Source organism: Narcine bancroftii, chromosome 9 (assembly GCF_036971445.1).
Source record: "Narcine bancroftii isolate sNarBan1 chromosome 9, sNarBan1.hap1, whole genome shotgun sequence".
Classification (NCBI taxonomy): Eukaryota; Metazoa; Chordata; class Chondrichthyes; order Torpediniformes; family Narcinidae; genus Narcine; species Narcine bancroftii.
Genome location: NC_091477.1, coordinates 28,817,909 through 28,835,585, shown reverse-complemented (window position 1 = coordinate 28,835,585; position 17,677 = coordinate 28,817,909). Strand labels below are relative to the sequence as shown.

Below are 17,677 nucleotides of genomic sequence, written 5' to 3'. Positions count from 1 at the left end.
ATTCCTTAAAGATTACCTTCTTTCTCCCACTGGATTTTTAGTCAGGAAATTTGAGCAGACTTGTGAATCCCCAGGTCTTTTGGCATCTCCAAGTAATTTACAGTGATTCTTCTGGGAATGCCTTCCCCAATACTGGTTAGCTGATGCCCATTGAAAATAAAGAGCTAAATGTACATTGATGACCAAAAGACAGCACTAAGAAATTAAATATCCCCAATTTCTCATTTCATTATTCACGGGGAATATTAATTTCCTCAAATAATCAAAATAATCTTCTTAAAGTGTAACTTTGAACATGATGATGCTGGGTTTCTTGAAGCATTCATAAGTGAATAGCACCCCATGATCCATCCCTACCACTGCCCCTCTCACTCAACTTCTCACCATCACAATGCAATTTTTTTTTTCATTCTGAAATAGATTCTTGAATATACAATGCGATCATTGCATCTCACTTGAACATTATATATTGAATTTGATTGGGGAAAAAACCCTAAGCTTTCTGCAGCTATCTCATGTGCAAGTTGAATCTGGGTGGGCAGCAGATGGTTAGGGGCCTTTTGGTTGGTTCACAGAGGCAAGCCTATCTTTGGCTAGTGCAATACTCTTGAATCCAAATTTGGCCTACACTTGTTTTTAGTTAATCTGCAAGTACTCTAAATTGAGTTTTAATATTTGTCTTCCACTCACTAAACCCTGACTGTTTCAAATCATGCAACATGTACCCAAAGGGGTAGTGTATCGTACACTGTCAGAACCATCCTCAGAAAATAGAGTATCAGAACTTCCTTTAGTACCTTTCCACTTTCTTCTTGAACAAAATTAGTAGGGTAGAAAGCCAAGGACAATTTATCAGGCATAATAAATTAATACAAAAAGGCAAATTCTGGTAATGGTCATTTGAAATAATATTAGTAATAACCACCCTAAGAAATATTTACTGCTTTTTCTATATAGTTTTGAAGCATCTTCAGCGTGTTTATGATTTCATTTTTTTTTTGCACAACTTTTCTCATGTAGATAATCATTTTAGTTTCTCTGAATTAACACATAAGGAACAGGTTATGGGAAAAGACAGCCATTTTATTGCTCTTTTCATTCCCACACTGACCTCAGTCTCATCCATCGCCAGGATAAGGCCAAAGACGAATTTAAAGAACAGCATATTATATTTTGTCTGAGTAGCCTATAATTCAAATGAGTATGAAAGGTGAATTTTTCTATTTCAAACAACTTCCACCCTGATCCATTTCCATTGTTAGTGTCTTTCACCTGTTTCATCTAGACCATTCCAGGACTACATTTCACTCCCCTCTCTTTATGGTCTCCATCCTTGCACCCGTCTCCCCACTCCATCTCTCTCACCTTCATCTGTCTGGCATCTTATTACCGCTTGGCCACACTTTTTTTTAAGGCTTGCCATCTACCCTTCCTATACGTCTTGAAATGTGAAACAATGACTATTCATTTCTCCTCACAGTGCGGCCTGGCCCACAGAGTCCATCCATTGTCTCATTCAATGTGCAGAATGACAGCATCTGTAATTTCTTGTTTTTTTTTAATATTCCCTCATAGAATTTTACTCTATGCAAATATTTGCCATTTTGTAGAGATTACTTTTTGCATTCAGGAAAAACACATTTATTGAAATGTTTTAATATCATTCCACTGTTACTTGCTATAGAAATGAGACAGAACTATTTAGTGGCCAACAAATCTGAACGGTCTTGTTAAAAGGTACTCTGTTACAATCATTAAAGAAATCTAACTGATAATGCTTGCAATGAAATAAGAAAACCTACTACATTTAAGATTGTGTTATTTGCTTTCTAAAACTGATTTATGATAAATGAATGTTCACAAAAAGAATCAACTGTATGTGACGTATTTACATTTATTACGTTATCTACTAAAATTACATCATTTTAAATAATGGAATGATTAAATAAGAAAAACTGCATGAAATGCAGCTCAAACCAGAATAATTACCACTGAGTAATGACACAGCTGCACTAGAAAACTTGCTAAAATGAATAAAATTTAACAATATTGCTGCCTTTTTCATCTAAATCTGTTACTGTAACTTTAAATGCTGTTATTCTTCCATGCCTGTAAATGTTTTGTAAAAATTGATTAAAAATTATGTAATTGTCTTATTTGGAATACTCTCTAGAAAGTAAAAAAGTGATGCAGATTAAGGAATTGATGAACCTTATTCTATGTAACGATTCATGCTGCAGAGGGAAATATATGTTTGTGTGTGTGTTTACTTAGCACCAAAATAATGTTTTCTATTGTATTCTGCGTTTTCTGGTCTGCATCGATGCACTTGTTTTTGTGGATAGTTTAATAAAACACAACTGATTGCACAATTCATAGCTAATATCAGAGGTCATTAATTCTGTACTATGAAAATTTAATTTTAAAGATTTTTCACTAAAAGATACCCCACTACTAAACTTTCTTAATTTTCAATTTAATTTAGACATGCAGCATGTTAACAGGCCTTTCTAGCCTGTGCCGCCCAAATATCCCAATTACTCTACAACCCCGGTATGTTTTGAAGGGTAGGAGGAAACTGGAGCATCTGGAGGAAACCCACACAGATACAGAGAGCAGGTACAAACTCCTTACAGACAGCGCCGGATTTGAACCAGGATTGCTGGCACTGCAATTTTGTTGGGCTAACTGCTACGCTAATGTGAATCTTGAAATTCATGGAACTAACTAGTCAGATTTCAATGTCACTTTATAATGAGTTGCTGGTATCGATCAGATCAAATACTATTTATTGTCAAGTAAGAAAACAGAAATGTACTACGTATTACATGAAATTGCATTTAGTCTGTCACAAGCAAGACGAAGATTCACCATTAGCAATGCCCTTATAGTCAGAGAAGTAAAAGCAAAAAAAAAAGTCCCCCAGAGTCACCGAATATCCATGGATTCACCTCCAGCATCTGCACCCTCTAACTACAAGACTCCAGTTCAAACCAATGGTAACCCAAACCTCCAACACCATGAGCCATCCTCTACCAGCCTGCCAGGAGTCCCTCTACCTCAAGTCACCAATACTCACATCCTGTGTGGTTCCTTGCCCACAAGTCACCAAAGGCTCACTGCCTGTGTGTACCTTTCAGCTGTAGAGGCCCCTATAGGTCTGTCACCATCCTTAAGGTCATCTCTGCTTCTCCTTCTCCACGGGGTGTTCTCTCTGATACTGGTGCCTTGTGCCAACCCACTGCTCTCCATGTCTGCAACACTTGGAGGCCACTGGCGCTGCCATTTGGGCCCAGACCCCTGTGGTCGCAGGATTTTAAATAACACTATCAGCTGTTTAAAGCCTGTACAGAACCAGCAGCAGTAGGACTGGGCAGTAGAGGACACGCAGAGTCTCCGCTCCCCTCTCCCCGGGTCTGCACCAGCAGCAGTAGGACTGGGCAGTAGAGGACACGCAGCGTCTCTGCTCCCCTCTCCCCGGGTCTACACCAGCAGCAGTAGGACTGGGCAGTAGAGGACACGCAGCGTCTCTGCTCCCCTCTCCCCCGGTCTGCACCAGCAGCAGTAGGACTGGGCAGTAGAGGACACGCAGCGTCTCTGCTCCCCTCTCCCCGGGTCTGCACCAGCAGCAGTAGGACTGGGCAGTAGAGGACACGCAGCATCTCCGCTCCCTCGCCCCGGGTCTACACCAGCAGCAGTAGGACTGGGCAGTAGAGGACACGCAGCGTCTCCGCTCCCTCGCCCGGGTCTACACCAGCAGCAGTATTGCCATTTTTCTTCTTCAGATTCTTTAAATCTTCTTTAAATGCGCTATGTAGTTAACATAATTCTCCGTCTGCCCCTCGAAGGGAGTGAGACAAGACCATAACACTAACAATACTTGTGACCTGAATGAGATATTGTGCCCTGTTTTGCCATATGTGCCGTTTCATTTTAGTGGATGATGAAGAAATATAGGCCTGACACAATTCATGATTTGCTGTCATAGGTGGATAAAGACACAACATCAACACTAATCTTGAGAGGTGAATCATGTTCATAAGATCATCTGGTCAACTCATGTCTATTTCTCATTCTTATTCAATTGAACATTCACCTATTATGAAATTGAATAAATTGTGATTGATGATGGTGCAGCGGTTGAATAACCAGGCCATTATATCCAGGCATTCGAAGAACAAGTCGAAGGTGGGTCCAAATTCTACCCTGAAAATTGCTGAATTTAGATTATATTAATAATCTGAAAATTTTAAAATAATCCATTTTAAGTCTTCATAGCAATGACCACAAAACTACTGTACATGTCTGTTATAAAAGCCAGTTTACATTGGTAATGTCCTTTCAAATGGAGAATCTGTAATCCTTATTAGCTGGTTCACATGTGATTTGACCGACAGCAACATGGTTGACTTTTCAATCCCCTTAGAATTGGACGAGCAGACCACTTGGTTTTATTTTAACCACCGTGTTAAAGCAACAAAAAAATGTATAAAGTTACACAGACCACCTGGCATGAATTCTGGTTACAAAATTTGGACATGGCAAAGTCACTCCTGGCCCAGTCAAAATTATTAATATGGAATTTTAAAAGCATTCCTGACACCCCAACCCCGGCTCTGTTTTCCTGCCCTACTCACATTCCCGAACCTGACTCACATTCCCACTATGCCACTGCTCTAGATTTGTGTGAAGGGAAGGCTCAAAGCTGCGGTTGGTTAAAATATACACCTAGTATCAACTTCTTGTAACTTTATGATATTCTGGTTTGCTCAGGAACCAAGAAACTCTGACACTTTTTAATTCTTCAAAAATATTTTCTTACATGACCTGGCATCCGTCCAAGCATTGGTAGTGAAGATTTAGTCCGGTTGAGCAACAAATAGTTAATCCAACATCAGAGTGGCAGAACAGGTAGGGGTGATGAGCCCTAGGCAACCTCAACTTTGACTTCAGATTCGATGATTACGTTAAACATGGGCAAGAATACCTCCTTCTGACATCAACTCCTGGGAGAGTAGTTCTCAACTCCCCTCCCCCATCCTCACATACTACCTTAAGAAATCCGAGCACCTATGGCATCGTTCTCAGAACTGAAAAATAATGGTCTGATGTACAATCATGGGGCATTGAGCATTAAGAGGTATGAGGTGCTCGAGAGCTGACACTAAGCTTCTGTGATGTCGAGATCAGTTCACTAAACCACGTGCACTGGAAAAACACTACCAGTATTATTAATGAGGAACAAATGTGCTTGTCATCACCAAGTTACCATCTTCCCATATTTGTCAAAATAACCATCACAGTCTATGTGGAGACAAAAAGTCCCATCTTCATACCAAGGACACAAGTCAGGCAATGTGGCAGCACAATTGCACCAAATGGAATAGACTCAGAACAGATCTGGTATTTAATGTTTACTCTATTAAACTGAATATTAATCATGTGCACCAGCAAAAGTAAAAATGTGCACCACCACAGCTTGAATGGTCTGGCACATCCCTCACTCCACCTTGACATGCAAACCAGCAAATCCATACTGGTTCAAGAGAGAGGACAAGCGAGGCTGCTGGGAGCAGCATTAGGTACACTGATAAATGAAATACGAATCCAGTAAAATGAGCACAAAGCCACATGCATTCTAAACAACAAATAGTACTTGGAAAAGATAAGAGTTCACCAGTTCTCTGACTGAAGATTGACAATACATCCGTACTTAGTGGTGAATACAGTCATTAAGTCAGAGTTCTACATCATAGAAGTAGGTCCTGAGACCCACCAGGTCAATGAAGACCATTTTGTCCATCTACACAGCCCATTCCCCCATTAAGTCTATCCTTCTTTCCTTGCCCATTCAAATAAACACAATGATTATTTCTGATTCCTCCACTTCGTCTGGTAGCAGGTTCCAGGCACCAACCCCTCTACATTAAAAAAGCCTTTCCCCTTAAATATCCTTTAAGACTCCTTCCTCTCAGCTTAAACTCATGCCTTTTTGTTTTTGATAATGACCTATCTAATGTGATGAGGAAGGGATATTCCAATCTTCAATGATGACGTTGCCCAACATCTGAGTGCTGAAGACAAAGCATTCACAATCACGTTCAGCCAGAAGTTCAGGGTGGATGATCTAACTCAGTTTTCTCCTGAATCGCCATTATTTCAGGAGCCAATCTGTACTCAATTCAAATTCATTCACCAGGATGTTAAAGAACAGCTAAGAACAGTGGATACAGCAAAGGCATTGGGACCAGAGAACATCCCATTTGCAGATCTGGTATTTAATGTTTACTCTATTAAACTGAATATTAATCATGTGCACCAGCAAAAGTAAAAATGAAGCCCAGTTCTCCCAAACTGGCTGCACACCGAGCCAAGCTGTTTCAAGATACAACTATTCAACACTACTATTCATCAAACAATACTATTGCTCAAGTATGTCTTGTTCACGAAGGCTCAACAAATCCAATCACTCCCTTGGGACTAGTTTGGAAAACTAGAGAGCAGATTGCATAGAACACAACGCTAAGCATGATTAGTTGATTTTTTAAATATAGTTTTCAGCATGCTTTGATTTATTTTGGAATGAATGTTTATAGTTTTGTCATTTTTTTTGCAGTATAGCTGAAAATAAGTTGTGTTTAGTTACAGAGGAAAGGGAAGGATTGTTGGTGAAAGAGGAAGATATCTGTATTGTAATCTAGTCGGATGAATTGGTCAAGGAGAGATGGGGATTTGTTTCTTGGATTTCCCCCATTTCTTCTATCCCTCTCCAGGTATAACCAAATAGGGCCAATGGGTCATCTCTCAGGATGATGTGTACATACAGCACATCATCATAAATGTTCAGATCCTCTTAACTGACTATTAAGCATTTCATCATACATTTGTGAACACACCAATACTCTACTGCATTTTGTAGAGCAGCACAGCATTCATTGTGCACATTTCCCATTTATGTATGGATTATTGGGTAATAAGCTACAGTAGCAAGTGGTGGTTCAAACACATATAGAAAGTGAACCATCACAAAATGAAGGTATCATCTGCAATCCTTGCAATGCTCAATGAGTCTGCTGGCTCAGACTCGAGATAGAGGGGAGTGGATATGCAGCGGTGGATCCTACTGCCTAGTCCTGATGTCAACAGCTCAAAACAAGCTCTAAATCGCCTGTTAAAGGAGCTGACCCTTTAAAAATAAAAGTCAGAAATAAGGCAAACATCACCTATTGAGAATGAGAAACATAGGTCATGACCCCAAGGACAGTGATCAATGGTAGTAGGCCACAGAACATGGAACAATACAGCACAGTACTGGCCCTTCAGCCTTCAATGTTGTCCCAACCTAAACATTCCTACCAAAAAAAATAAACCCTTCTAACCTCATAACCCTTTATTTTTCTTCCATTCACATGCCCGTCTAAGCATCTCTTCAATGCCCTTAATGTTTCAGCCTCCGCCACCATTCCTGGCAAGGCATTCCAGGCACCCACACAACTCTCTGAAAAGAATTTTCCCTGATGTCTCTCTTTAAATGTTCCTCCTTTCATTTTGTACAGATATCCTTTGGTGTTCGCTACTCCCTTCCTCCCTGGGGGGAAAAAAAGGAGCTGGCTGTCTACCTTATCTATGACTCTCAGAACATTGTAGGCCTCTATTAAGTCATCTCTCTGCATTCTTCACTCCAAAGAGAAAACTCCCAGCTCTGCTAACCTTGCCCTCATAAGATTTATTTTCCAATCCAGACAACATCCTGGTAAATTCCATAGCTTCCACATGCTTCCTGTAATGAGGCAACCAGAAGTGAACACAGTACTCCAAGTGTGGTCTCACCAGAGATTTGTGGAGTCTGCAACCTAACCTCTCAAATCTTGAACTCCATCCCCCAAATAATGAAGCTCAGCATCAGAGGCCTTTTTAATGATCCTATCAACATGCATGGCAATCTTGAGAGATGTATGGATTTGGACCCCAAGGTCCCTCTGTTCCTCCACACTGTTAAGAATCCCACCATTAAGCTTGCACTCAGCCTTCAGGTTCTACCTTCCTAAATGCATTACCTCACCTCACACTTTGATGGTATTTTTATCATATTTTGATGAAGAGCTCAAGCCCAAAACATCAGTTCTGTATCTTTGCCTTCACTACATAAAGAACACTGTTTGGCCTGCTGACACAGTTTCTCTAGCATTTTGTGTTTTTACCTCTCCTTTCCACCCAACTCTGTATCCTGCCTATTTCCTTTTGTAACCTACGACAACTTTAAAGACTATCCACAACTCCTTCAATCTTCATATCATTCATAAATTTACTGACGCACCTTTCCACTTCTTCATCTCGGTCATTTATAAAAATCACAAAGAGCAGGAGTAAGTGGTCCCTAAACAAACAAACATTCTCCACATTACTTCTGTACTTTCTCTTGTGAACATTTGTTCCAAATTTAATCTCCCTAGTTTCTGCCTCATCCCATTTTAATTAGCCCCTCTCCAAATAAACATTTCCCATTTTGTCTGCTCTTACCCTTGTCCATAGTTATGGTCACTATCACCAAAATGCTCCCCACCTCACCAACAAACAAAAGTTTAAGTATATTATGCATATTACATTTTTATGTATTATTAACTTCGGCTTAGACATGAGAGAATAAAACATACTCCAATCTCTTGTAACAGATTAGAAAAGCAGCTGCAAATATCTCTAGTTTTGGATTAGAGGAGCTCTGAAAATAAAATTAACATGTTTGATATCCTTAGCAGTCACTGGCAAATTGTCCTCCCTAACTGCTCGAACAGTTAGGGGTTTTCAGGAGACCCTTTACATACTGTTTTTTGCTGAGGTTCAGGATGGAGAAATGCTCCCTGAAGACTAATGTACCCATCTCTGGGGTAAGCAGTTGGTTTGTTCAGAAGCCAATAGTCAAAACAATGTCCTGTTAAACACACCAAAGAACATTGACTTAAAGCCCTTGTGGAATTGTATCAATACCCAGTAGAAATCACCAAGTAGTTGAGAATTCTTCCTTTCTATGGCATTACTGTGTAATCCCCTTCTACAGTTGAATGGGAGTTCAGCTGTATAAGGTTATGAGAAGATGCTAACAGGAGCTCTGTGCTCCAATGTATTGGCCTGGCTTTAAATCGGTACATCTCACTGACTGGCATCACAATGTGCTGCCTCTGCTTACTTCCAATGGCTTTACTTCTGGCACCTGAACCCATTACTGAATTGACAGATGGCCCCACTCACACTGCAGATCTGCAGCTTTTCATCAATTATTTCATTGCCCAAAGCATCAAAACAACTACAGCAGGTCCTCACATAATATTGTGGGTAGGTGGTTGGAAAAGAGCTACTTTAAGTAAAATGATGTTAAACAAAACCAATTTTATCATAAGGCTTAATGATAAAAGCAAGTTAAGTTCCTATGGTTTATTTCTGGTCACAAAAACATCACCAAACTTCTAAAATCAGTGGTTCTCAACCTTTTTCTTCCATTCACATACCACTTTAAGTATTCCCTATGCCACCGGTGCTCTGTGATTAGTAAGGGATGGCTTAAGGTGGTATGTGGGTGGGAAGAAAAAGGTTGAAAACCACTGTTAATCCAACCTAATTGACTCATTATGGGCATGGTTTCATAACTCCAAAAAAGTCAATGACAATTTTTCCCAAGCAAAATATTTCAGTAACAATTGGGTCTTGAGCAGTGATTTTCAACCTTCCCTTCCTGCTCATATACCACCTTAAGCAATCCTTTACTAATCACAGAGTACTAATGGTATAGGGATTACTTAAGGTGGTATGTGAGTGGAAAGAAAAAGGTTGAGAACCACTGTTCGAAATAGACCCAAATAGACCCAAAACATTTCTAATATTAAACATTGAAATTAATGTGTGGTATACTGGCATATACAGAAATGCGATTTTGAGTGATTTTTAAAATTTTCAACTAACCATGACTTGCCACAAAGGTTTCACTTTCCACACTAGAACCATATTATTTCTTCTTTAGTTCTTCAATTAAACTTAAAGCTTTCATTTGTATGGACATTAGTGAACATGGAGAGCCAAGCTAATGCACGTCTTCCATCCAGATATTCAAAAGTCTTTCCATATTTTCCATTATGCTGCTTCTACACCAAGTTAATTTTGTAGCAGCTAAAGGTGTTCCACTTTGAGCACCAGCTTTAATCTTTTTGGCATTATTGTGAATCATGAATTGTTTGTACAGTTGTTGGACTGAGAGCTCAATGCACTCCATTGTCAAATTTTATTTTAATTTTGTTTCTAATGTAACACTTTTTCTTTGTTTTTTATGTGGCCACAGTCACAGTGCACAACAGGGATATATCAAGGAATAAATGTTTGAAAGCAAAAATTGTAAAAGAGGCAGCACCCACCAGCACTCAGTTCAAACCCAAACAAGAACAAAGTGTGGTGCAGCATTTTATTTTTTTCCTCATCAACATTATAATGAAATGATGTTGAATGAAACAACATTATTTAAGGATTTACTGTATCGTAAGGAGCCAAATTAGGTGGCAGAGTGCACAAGGGTCTGTCGTCAGGTGTTTCCTCTCAATGCTGGGGATTTAAGTTTTAGTTACCATTGTTTTGGGGTCAGGGAAGAAAATGATAGCAATTTAATGATCTGTAAATATCCTTGGGGGTAAGGCAAGAGGTGGTGTGATCAGGTGGTTAAATCGGTCTGTGAGCTTATGGGGGGATGCTGGGAGCATCTTTTGAAGCTGGTGAAGATAATCCTGAAGAAGAGCTGAAATGCAAATCTTGATAAAGAGATATTTGAACTGGGTTTTCAACAGTAATGCATCACCTGACCAAGGCTGCCACCTTGTCGAGGTGATTCTAGCTCTGAAGCACCATGATAGCCTGCTTCTGTAGGAGTTGTTAATCAACACTGCAGCTGCTCCAACACAAAGAAAAAAAAATTAGAAAGGGTTTAGAAGGATATGGGCCAAATGCAGGCAAATGGGTCCACCACCTAGATGCTAATTAGGTCAGCAGGGCCAACTTGGCTAAAGGCCAGAAGGTGGCTTCTGGATATGCACTGCACATGTTGGGTCTCCTCCACGCATTACAGAACCAACAAACAATTAAAAAAAAGAGAGCCATGATTTACCATATGACAACCAAACTTGCATTGAGATCTTATTTTTCAAACAAATTGGATAACTTAAGAGCACAAAATTATGTTAACTTTTAATGTATTTTCTAGGCAAGTGGTGGTTTAGTATTTCATCAAAAGCTGACGACAATGAATTCAGTCCTGCGGTGAAATCTTGGTTGAGCTTCTGTTCTCCTGTCCTTATTCAGATCTGATTCATGTGGAGGATCACCAATATGGAAAACCTGACATATCAGAGTCCACATAAAAATGCAGCAAATTAACCATCCCCTCCAAAATTATTGACGATTTTACCACCACCTCTTTCAGTCAACAAAATACACAAAAATATTTCACTTCAAATACATTAGAAGAGTTATTACACACACTGCAGAGTGATTATATGCCACTGAATTACATGAATTGGATTTTTGAAGTGATTGAACATCTGCCAGACCAGAAATAAATTCTTTTGGATCCTATTCTGATGGCAATTTGAACTATTTAAAGTGGTGCTGTCTTAAACAATTCTTTACGTCCTGTGCAATATTTCAAACAATTCGTATGAAATAAGACAGATTGCATTTTGAAGTAAATAAAAATGTTGCCAATTGCTCTATAATTATGGATTTTTAAAAAAATTCAATTTGTTGTAATGTACAAGGGTAAGACAAGAAAATAAATAAATAGTGCACTGTAACTAATAGTGAAAAATCCTTACATCGATCATGCCCTGCTATAATTCTGCGGTCACTATATCACGTTGGATAATCCTATCTGAGTCAAATAATAACACAAATAAAACATAGACTAAGAACATTGGCGACATGTAGGTAATTGGCTCCAGAAAATGTTATTTCAAAAATCATGTTATGTGCTGAAAGAGTAACACTCCCAGGACCAAATTTTTAAAAAGTCAATCTAATCTAGGGTTCAGGTGACCTTCATTAGGTTTACTATATTGTATGGAGTTTGTCATTTCATCCCCAAATCTCTTGTTTATTTTCTTATATTCCCCAAATATGTGGGCTGATGGCTAGAAATTTTTTAAATTACTGACACGACATATGTAATCTAGGATTATCAAAATGGAAATGTCCACACAAATTACTTTTTAATTGGCATTAACTGGCAATAAAATGGTATTTCCCTTTAAGGTGAGTTGTCTGGGAAATGTGAAAAGAGCTCCATTTCAGAACTGTACAAAGTCTCTTGTGAAACGAGGAGTGAGACAGAGGACCAAGAGTTAAATTGGTTTTTATATTTCACACAAACTTGTTCTCGCTGCCTAAACTCAACACTCCATCCCTTAATGAGCACAAAACAGCCGAACATTTTTAAAATTTGTAATATCCTAAAGACATACGCGTGAAGTTGAGGATAGAGTAATTAAACAACATAAAGATGAAAAATGTTCTGAATCATGCTACAACTTCTTTAAAACATTCTTGGAGATTCCAACACTAAATAGCAGACCACTCTGCCTGAGAAACACATTGGAATGGAACTCATTTACAGAAGTTTTTTTTCCTTGTGGGAAGATTTCCACACCAAATTCGACACTCTTACTTGTTCTTGATGGGGAAGCTCAGTAAAGTGCATCCGAGTTCCAAGAATGACTCATTCTAATCCTTCCTCTGCTCCCCTGGAATCCAACGATAAAATGATTTTACTGATTATCGATATCATCTGACAACAAGTTGAGTGCTTTCTGTTTGCTCCCTACAACAGACTCACAGCCTTGATTTCCACATCCAGATCTTTTTCAATCTCCTGCTCTGACACACTTCTTGCTCATCTACTGGTGAGCCCTTCTAACTTCCAACAACAATTCTTCCAATGCCTTCTGGATTTCCCTTTTATTCATCTATAGATGCTCCAAACGACATTGCTCTTGCCAGATTCTGCACCAAATCCCATGTCAGCAGTAAAAAATACTTCAAAATCAATCTCATTGTGCCATGTGAATCCCTCCTTCCAAACATTGCAATTTTTTCTGCTTTTTCCATCCCACATTTTCTGCTTTTCTAACTCAGAATATTTTGCATCAACTGTTCCCTTGAAACAACAAAGGACAGGGTACCAAGGGTTATCTTTTAGAGTTACTTCCCTGAATGTGTTGCCTCACCTTTCAGTACCATAAGAATGGGTTTCCAGACCTTGAGGATTGGTCCGGGTGTGCATAACATTGTGTGAGACTGTAGGCATGTCCAGTCCTAAGTAGCTGCTGTTTTCCTAGGGTAAAGGAAAATAGTCCTATGTGATAAAGCTTGGCTTGGTTCCTTGCCCTTGAAATAGTCCAATGCTTCTTGGTTTATCAGAAAGCTGACCTATGAATTTGGTGGCACACTACACATTGTAAAAGGGCATTGAATAAATGAAGATGGTGGATTAGTCAGAGTTTCCTGTTTCTTTCCATTTTTTCCAATCTTGCCACCTCTTGTATCCATTTCAAGCTAGATTTTTAAAAAACCACAAAATTAACTCACAAGAGGAAATGATGGTTGCTCTTTCCTCATTACAATCTGGAAAGGCCCATGAACCTGATGGGTTTCCGGTGGAATTTTTCAAATTATTTTTTCAATTCCTCACACCTTACTTGAGTGTGCAGATTCATGTAAACAGGGTAAACTTCCAGATTAATTTAGTGAGGCTTGCATATCTTTAATTGTGAACAACTGTGGGGGACATTTATGACTCACTATCATATTTTATAATTTCTTTTCAATGTAATTGAATTGTCTGACTTGTGTCTTTTCCATGTTCTTTTTCATTTTTTCTCCCTCTGTTTTTTCTTTTCCTGCTAATCATATATAGCACTTGGCAACATTAATAGAGAGGGGTACAGAGGTCTTTTTCTCTTTTTGTTTTATTTCTCCTTTTCTATTACTTTCCTTTTTTTCTTTTATTCATTTTATTAAAAAAATACTATCTGGACTATGAATTATAGATATGTTTTACAATTTATGTTTGTTTTTGATATACTGATTGTTTTATTAATTATGTGCAACTATTTACATCATTTTATTCTATTATAAGCTCTTTATTAAAATCAATAAAAATATATTAAAAAGATAAAAGATCTGTGCCTATCAGAGACACTTAAAATTAGTTAAAAATACTTTATTGGATTCAGAACCTCAGGGTTCTGAATCATTAGTTGGACCCTGCCTCCTCAGTACTAATGTGGGGATGAGCTAACCACATCTGGAAACAGTAAATGGATGTGACTCAAATCGAGCACATTCAGTACCAATGAGCAGGAAGAGGTTTTCAAAATTTCCCCTACCAATGGGCCAACATTCTTTCACATAATTCCAACATTTTTGTATATTAAATCCATCTGAAATCTGATGGTTGGCTATAGTCCACATGGACACTCAGCACACTTTCAGAGGAAACTCCAGGATAGTACTCCATGCATATCATGAATGGAACAGGCCTTCTCTGAAGAGTCAGGCCTTTATCAGAGAGCAAATGCTTGCTTTTGCTGAAGTTAAATGGCTGTTTGAGCAGATACATTTTTTTTCCTCAAAATGATCCTGTGAGCATTATGATGTATGCTACATCTTTTGGCTTTTTATTGCTCGACTTCTCCATCACTAGCTCTTGTTGCCTCACCACTGAGGCAACATTTGAAAAGGAGAAGCGGAGAGATGACCCATAGGATGATGACCACGGCAGCAGTCCAGAGAGGGGCTCTGAAGCCTGAAGAACACAGGCAGCAGGTTGTTAACGACTCCAGGTGAGAAACCCATGCAGGCTGAGGGCTGTTGGTAACTGTGGCCGAGGGATTCACCCTGGGCTGCAGTCTGCTGGAGACTGGCTGAAGGGGTACCAGGTATTGTAACTGGAATGCAAAAGGGTGCTGAAGGGTTCCTGATGGTGTCAGAGGTTCGGATCTAGAGCTCGGGCTGCTGATGGTTTGGAGTGGACTCTGTGTGGCTGCAGGAGCTCAAGAGGTGAATCCACAGACACACGGTGACTCTGAGGTGACTCTCTTTTACTGACTGCAAGAGGAGCTTCAGGCAATTTCTCTCGATAGGCAAATCGATCAACAAATTTTGTGTAACATTGCACAGGGTTGCTATTGCTCCTAATTATGGTCTAAACCTGCATTCTAGCCTTTTGTCAATCTTGCAGAAGATCTGGTGTCCTTGTGTACTGCAGATCTCTGCAAATTCACACCATTTAAAAAATGTGCTTTTTTTTTAAATTATTCCTTGCAAGACGTTCAATTTCACATTTTCTCACCTTATACACCATTTACTAGATCTTTGTCCACTCGCATAACCTATCCATAGATCCTTATAGTCTCCTTATGTCCTATTCATAATTTCCAACCTCTGTGTCAATTTGTGAAGCATTAAAGCCCCAGAACTGAACTCTGTAGCACACTGCTCATTCCAAATCACAGAAAGACCCACTCCTTCTGTCCTGTTGACCTTCTATTTTTGCCAAAATCCTATCTAACTTTTATTTTCTATAATAGGTCTTATGTGGCTCCCTTTCAAATGCCTCTGTAAACCTTAGTACATCTTTCAAGCCTCCTCTACCCAAAGCAAAGAACTCCAATAAATAGGTCAGATATTATTGGATTTGACTTCTAAGAGACCGTATTGTCTGTGGGCACTGTTCTTCACAAGCCTTATGTGGTCACTTTGGCACCATCTATTTTGCCACATTATTACAGTAGCCGCTCATTCAGATTTAAGATTTTATTGTCAGAGTACATACATGATATCGCATATGACCCGGAGATTTCTTTATCCTGCGGGCACAGCAGAATTAAAAATAAACTGTACCCAGTGTAAAACATGCAAACAAACAAAGATCTGTAAACAGATAACAAATGTAAACAAACTGTGTGCAATACAGATAGAACAATAAAAAATTCAATATCAGTTTCAACATTCAATATCAAAACTGCCCCGGTGACATGAAACGTTTTGCTTCTATTGTTGTATGCCACTTTACGAACTGGTTTCAGAGATAGCTCCTGCGCTGCTAAATGAAAGGAGCTGTTAAACTGTCAGTAGATCAACAGGGAACATTATGTTGAAAACTACAAAGTTAGTTCCTGTATTGCATTACACAGAGTAACCTGATAGTGTTGCTTTGAGCCTCACTACTGAAAATCTTAATCTTTAAGAAAGTTTACATACATTGTGATGGTGCTTTAATGACTGCGAATATAATCAAGGAATTTTTAATCGCACAATCACCCACCATTCAAAGGAACTGCTACAAGGGACTTGCCAATAATGCAACTTCTGGAGCAGCTTTTGGCCTAATGCCACTTTATGCATTATTACTCACCAAAGATCTGTTAATTCTGACTTAAACCTGACCAAGTGCCCAAGAGAACATCTTCCTCATGGGCCTTGACTGAAGTGGGTGAACCTCCATGCAGTGCAATATTAATCCCACTTGATACATTAAAAAAACTCTTGGTCTGTCTTTCAGCCAACTAAACTGAAGGGAATTCAATTCTGTTCTGACAGATTTTAATCTACAAGTTATAATCATCTGGATTAAATCCAAAGTAACATGTTTCATGGTTCAAAGATTTTTTGTACTGTTTAAATTGATTTTCTTTTAAACATTAAAACTGCACATATCTAAGAATAATCAAGAAGATTAGTGGTTTCTGTGATGTCGATAAATTGCATGAATTACTTTCAATGGGCGAATTAACCTTTCAATTACATTCAATTTTCAATTACAAAGCTATGGAAAAGTCTTGACAATATTTAAATAGTTAAATGATTATAGACACCTTTTCTCAAACAATTATCTCTGGACACAGAATATGCCACAATAGCACGATGCCTTTAATGGTGAGTGACTATACTATTTTATTGATATCCCATTAAAAAAACCCAAAGATTCACATCAAGTTAATCATGAAGCTGAACTGACATAGAATAACAGTCTTATTATACACTTTTAGCTCTTTTCAATCTATTTGATGCCTAGAAATTCACAGTAGACTGTTAGCAGGGACAGATCAATGTAAGCACTAAAGGAGTCCAGTGTCAAATCTGGAACTAAGTAAACATGAGACTCCTGATACAATTCAATTTTTAAGTTTAAAATGTACAGCACAGAAACAGGGCTTTTTGGCTCATGCTGCCCAATTACATCCAATTGAATTACAACTCCTGGTAGGTTTTGAACTGTGGGAGGAAACTGGAGCTCGAGGAGGAAACCCACGCAGACACGGGGAGAATGTTCAAACTCTTTACAGATAGCATGGGGTTCAAATCCCAGTCCTGACTGCTGGCGCTGTAACAGTGTAGCACTAATTGTGCCACCCCACAATGATACAGAAAATCTGCATACAGTTGTTTGATCAAAATATTCTAACATTTAAAAGTACAGTCAGGGGTAAAATGACCAGATCATTACAATAAAATATTGACTCAGATCCAGTTAATGTTTGTACTTTAATGGATTGGGTGGGAGAGTAGTCAAGAGGAATATTCAGACTAAAGGATACCTGGGGAATATTAACCCAATCCTAACATCAAATACATTTGTTCTGCTAGT

The 17,677-nt window shown here is 38.8% G+C and overlaps 1 protein-coding gene across 11 annotated transcripts in view; it reads left to right on the top strand.

Moving 5' to 3' along the window:
* The window catches only part of LOC138743365 (PH and SEC7 domain-containing protein 2-like), a 274,779-nt gene that overhangs the window by 145,293 nt on the left and 111,809 nt on the right, over positions 1-17,677 (top strand). For 10 of the 11 annotated variants that reach the window (XM_069898611.1, XM_069898607.1, XM_069898609.1 and 7 more), the window contains 2 exons: positions 2,486-2,619; positions 3,989-4,188. In XM_069898611.1, coding sequence (XP_069754712.1) covers positions 2,486-2,501 — 16 coding nt within the window. In that variant the 3' untranslated portion in view covers positions 2,502-2,619; positions 3,989-4,188. Of the gene's footprint in view, positions 1-2,485; positions 2,620-3,988; positions 4,189-6,642; positions 8,596-17,677 lie in introns of those variants that run through there. The other variant, XM_069898614.1, reaches the window with a different exon arrangement.